Source organism: Lactuca virosa, chromosome 5 (genome assembly GCF_052849685.1).
Source record: "Lactuca virosa cultivar CGN04683 chromosome 5, Lactuca_virosa_CGN04683_v6, whole genome shotgun sequence".
Lineage (NCBI taxonomy): Eukaryota > Viridiplantae > Streptophyta > Magnoliopsida > Asterales > Asteraceae > Lactuca > Lactuca virosa.
The window spans coordinates 346,565,652-346,569,980 of NC_136430.1; the positions used below are offsets into that span (position 1 = coordinate 346,565,652).

Genomic DNA, 4,329 nt, shown 5'->3' on the forward strand with positions numbered 1-4,329 from the left:
ACATAAAATATATTAAATCAAATATATATATATTTTTAATTTTCATTTTTCTTATAAATTACTCCCTCCGTCCCAAAATTATTGTCCACCTTACTATTTTAGTTTGTCCCAAAATTATTGTTCACTACCAAAAGTAGATATACACTTTTACCATATTACCCCTAACATTTAATAAAGTAAACTTGAATAATTACAAACGCACATTTCCCATTGGTTTTAGAAAAGGGCAAGAGAGTCATTTTACTCAAAAAGACAAAACTAATGATTATTTTTCTTAATCTATGTGTTTTTTGTCTGTGGACAATAATTTTGGAACGGAGGGAGTATCAATGAAAAACAAAAAATTTGTCAACAACCAAACCAAACGCATCCTTACTTTTCAAGATTACTTATTAGTTTTGAATAGTTTTTGATATTTAATCAACACATTATAAATCGTGTTTTAACTGTGTTTTGAAAACCCAAAAAGAATTGATGCATTTCTTGGGGAAAACTTGTGGTTGCATGTGTATAGAAAGAGTTTGATTGATTAAAATATAAGATGTAAAAGACTAATCTGCATTTGTTTTTGCTTAAAGAATAAGAATTACACATCTTTTTCTTGATTTAGAGGCAACCCTATGGTTTTTGTCTTTAATACGTTTAAAAACAAAACCTTTCCATGTCTCTTAATCAATCAATAAATATTTTGGTAACACTTGCCAATCATATGTATGTGTATTGTAGCTCAAGACTTGAATCGAACATGTTTGTAAACCAAAAGAAATATACATTGTACAAAAATCAACCTTTTGGAATTTAGCTTGGGTGAAAAAAAAAATGAATTTGAGTAAAAAAAAAAGTTATAACATCTCTTCTCATATTGATAAAGAATGAGAACTTAAATCATATTATAAAGTTGTGAGTGCTTCCAGCATAACTTTAAGTTTTTCTAAAGATTATTGGACCAATTTATAGGGTTGTTTGATATGCCCCTTTGGGTCTTACTCGGTCTAAATTGTTTGATACCTAGAAGTCTTCAATATGCCTCTTACCGAGTCTCGAGTCTAATAAAAAACTAGATCTGACACAATCAACAACTAATACACAACCCCTGTAACTTTAGTTTTGAAGTATTGCACTAGAATTCTCAAAGTGTCACGGATATCCACACAAAAAGAAAATCCACAGTTTAAGCCAAGAAACAATTTTTCATACCTAAAAATAAAAAAGTATCGAAAATGAAATTACAACTGAGACTGAGACTGATATCAATACACAGACTACTTTTTTTTCCCTGCTTTCCCCTCCTTTCTTCTAACGATCTCATCCGCATATTTCACACCCTTACCCTTGTACGGTTCCGGAGGTCTCCACTTCCTTATCGAAGCCGCAAATTGACCGATGTTTGACTTATCGTATCCACTCACAGTAATTCGCGTGTTTTCTTCAACTTTGACTTTTAGGTCATCTGGGATTGTCATTTTGACCGGATGAGAAAATCCAAGACTTAGAATTAACTCTTTTCCTTCTACGGTTGCACGATATCCAACACCGATTAGTTGAAGTTTTTTCTCAAATCCCTTTGATACACCAACCACCATATTACTTGTCAAAGTCCTGAAAATAATAAACCAAATAACAATAATTGATTATTATTACCTAAATTATCAACTGATTGACAGAAATTACTGTGTCATATGCTATTTACCAATAAAATGGAAATAAAATTAAGAAAAAGTTAATAACAAAAACGAAGGCAATGTACAAAAAAACCATTATATTTCGAACAATTTTGCCCAAAATCTAGTAAAAGCTAAAAATGCTGAATTCAGAGTCCAATATGAAGGAATTTGTAGACATATTTGAAATCAAAGAAATATCATATCCTAAACATTAACTAGAATGGTGGAAATTTGTGATTAGCCCACTAAATATCATAATATTCTAAATTATAAAGGTGAAAATTTTAAAGATTTTAAAATGGGTAATAACCTGAATAAGCCATGCATTTGGTTAGCTCTTCTTGTTTCCACTGCTTTACTGATTTTAAGAACTGATTCCTGCCTATCAATTGCTATTTCTCTTGGATATGAAAGTGCAAGTTCCCCTAAAGGACCTTTCACCTTCATGTCTTGCCCTTCTAATGTGATCACCACATTTGATGGGACTTCAATCGGTTGCTTTCCGATTCTTGACTCTTTGCATTCCACTGTCTTCCTTCTAAAGCTCAGGTGACTTACAGGAACACTGGAAACACAGATTCCATTCCTCTCGCCCAAGAAAGCAGATCCCAATTGGCTGCCAAAAAAGAAAGTAAATATATTTCATATTCAAGATCACAGAATGTTTTAGACGGAATTGGAATCTGTCATGCGTTTGGTTGTCATGAAATGGAATGGAATTGAATTCCACTTCCCGCCAAATCCGATGGAATTTGGTGAATGAAACGCCCTCCTTTGATTGATAAGGAAATTAGGTTCATGTTCTACTGCTAGTTGCTTATTTATGCAATGAAGTGGAGTTCTTAGCAGTTTATGCAGTCATGTTTCTATTTGTTAGCAATTTATGTAAACAGAATGGTAAAATAATGCATAAACTGGTAAAAAAAAGTGTAACTTTTTTGCATAAGTGTGTGTGTTTACCCTATCTTCTATGCATTGAGTGGATTTAGATTTCTCACAGACATATAATCGGAAATACATTAAGAAAGCAAAAGATGATATTATATCATGTTTCAGAAATTGGCATAGAGCAAATATTCAAGTGATATATCCATCATAGGTTATTAATGTAAAATGTGAAATGCGAAATGCGAAAAGGGTTCTACAGAACAAAATCCAAAATAAATTAAACTAAAAGATAGAAAAATCCATGGTAGAAAGTAGAAACCATACTCTAAGAACCCTAATTTAGCTGAAAATAACACAGATAGCTCAAACTGAAAACAAAGGATTTGGTATTCGCGAAATTGACAGAGAATAGATAGAAACCTTTCTCATAAAATGTTCAGTACGAAATGGCTTCTTCAAATACCAGAACAGAATCTTCAATAACAAAAAAAAAATAATAATAATAAAAAGTAAAACCATCAAGGGAAACCCATTGTTGAAATCATACCGTACAAACCCTAATTCTTTTGCAGATGATTCAACGTGAACGGAAAGTTTTATATTTTGGAGAAATTAAAACAGAACCCATGGAGAAGATTATCGGGTACATCAGAAATCGAATGTTAATGGAATGCGTCGAGTAAAGAGAGGAGAATTAGGGTTCTAGAGTACCTGGTACTGAAAGAAGCAGCCATTGTCACCAGGAAAGAGGATGATGATGTCCAAAACTCCCAAGACTGGTTTATCCCTTCACCATATTTGTAGATAAGAAGACTTTATACACCCACGTTATTTTAATTGAAAATAAAAGCCAGATGGGTATATAATTTATAAGTTTATGAGTTTAGCTCATATTTATGAATCATTTACCCGTTAGTGATCCCTACCCATTAATTTTTTCATTAAAATGGTCGGGTATAAATCATTATTGATCTGATCCGTTTATGACTCGTCCCGTCTAAAATTTTAAAATATAAATTTATTATTTATCAAGTTATATATTTATGAATCACCGATACAATGTTTAGTACATGATTCGAGGAGTTCCATCGTTTGACTTCCACTTCTCAGTTCCTAATAGCCGAATTTCAGTTGACTCTCGATACAAATAACTATGTGAAATCATACAAGTTTACAATAGTAGACATTTGTTTTATTTTGGAAATATTATTTATTAAGATATATTTGAAGTTTATTTTGGAATGAATGTTATCTGGTTTTACTTTTTAGCGATTCATGTTATATGTGTTGTAATGCATAATTATTAGTCAAATCTTAACATTGTAAACGGATTAGGTAAAAGGGTTGAAAATTTGTTGATTCGGTAGATAAAGGTATGTGTTTAATTATTCAAAACAATGCGGGTTACGGGTCGGGTTTGGATCAATATTTGAAAATTGCTTAATTGGTTTGGATTAAAGTTGATCCGCTCCAAACTCACTTCATTGCTAGGTCTACTTATAAAAGTACATTATTAATTTGGTCCCTTCGATTATACATTTGTATTGTATTTGGTTTGAAAAAAATTGTTGCAATTCCAAATTTTTGTAGTTTTATTTTGTTTCATGTTTAATTCATTGGTTGGTAAATCAAACAAGTTGTTAAAACTTTAAATATCATTTTGTCCTACTACTATTATTATTATTATTATTATTATTATTAAACCCCACGACCCCATAATCTTCTTCCAACATCATCTTTCGCTTTCGTCTTCATGATGACCTCACACTTGTCACCA

At 31.5% G+C, this 4,329-nt stretch overlaps 1 protein-coding gene across 1 annotated transcript; it reads right to left on the reverse strand.

Moving 5' to 3' along the window:
* Window positions 1–1,100: 1,100 nt before the first annotated feature.
* On the reverse strand, window positions 1,101–3,398 carry EMB2394 (Ribosomal protein L6 family). The gene is made up of 3 exons (XM_079052848.1): window positions 3,264–3,398; window positions 1,975–2,280; window positions 1,101–1,599 (listed from the first exon to the last, which is right to left on the reverse strand). The coding sequence occupies exons 1-3, from the start codon at window positions 3,284–3,286 to the stop codon at window positions 1,263–1,265; spliced, it is 666 nt and encodes a 221-aa protein (XP_078908974.1). The 5' UTR covers window positions 3,287–3,398; the 3' UTR covers window positions 1,101–1,262.
* Window positions 3,399–4,329: the final 931 nt, after the last annotated feature.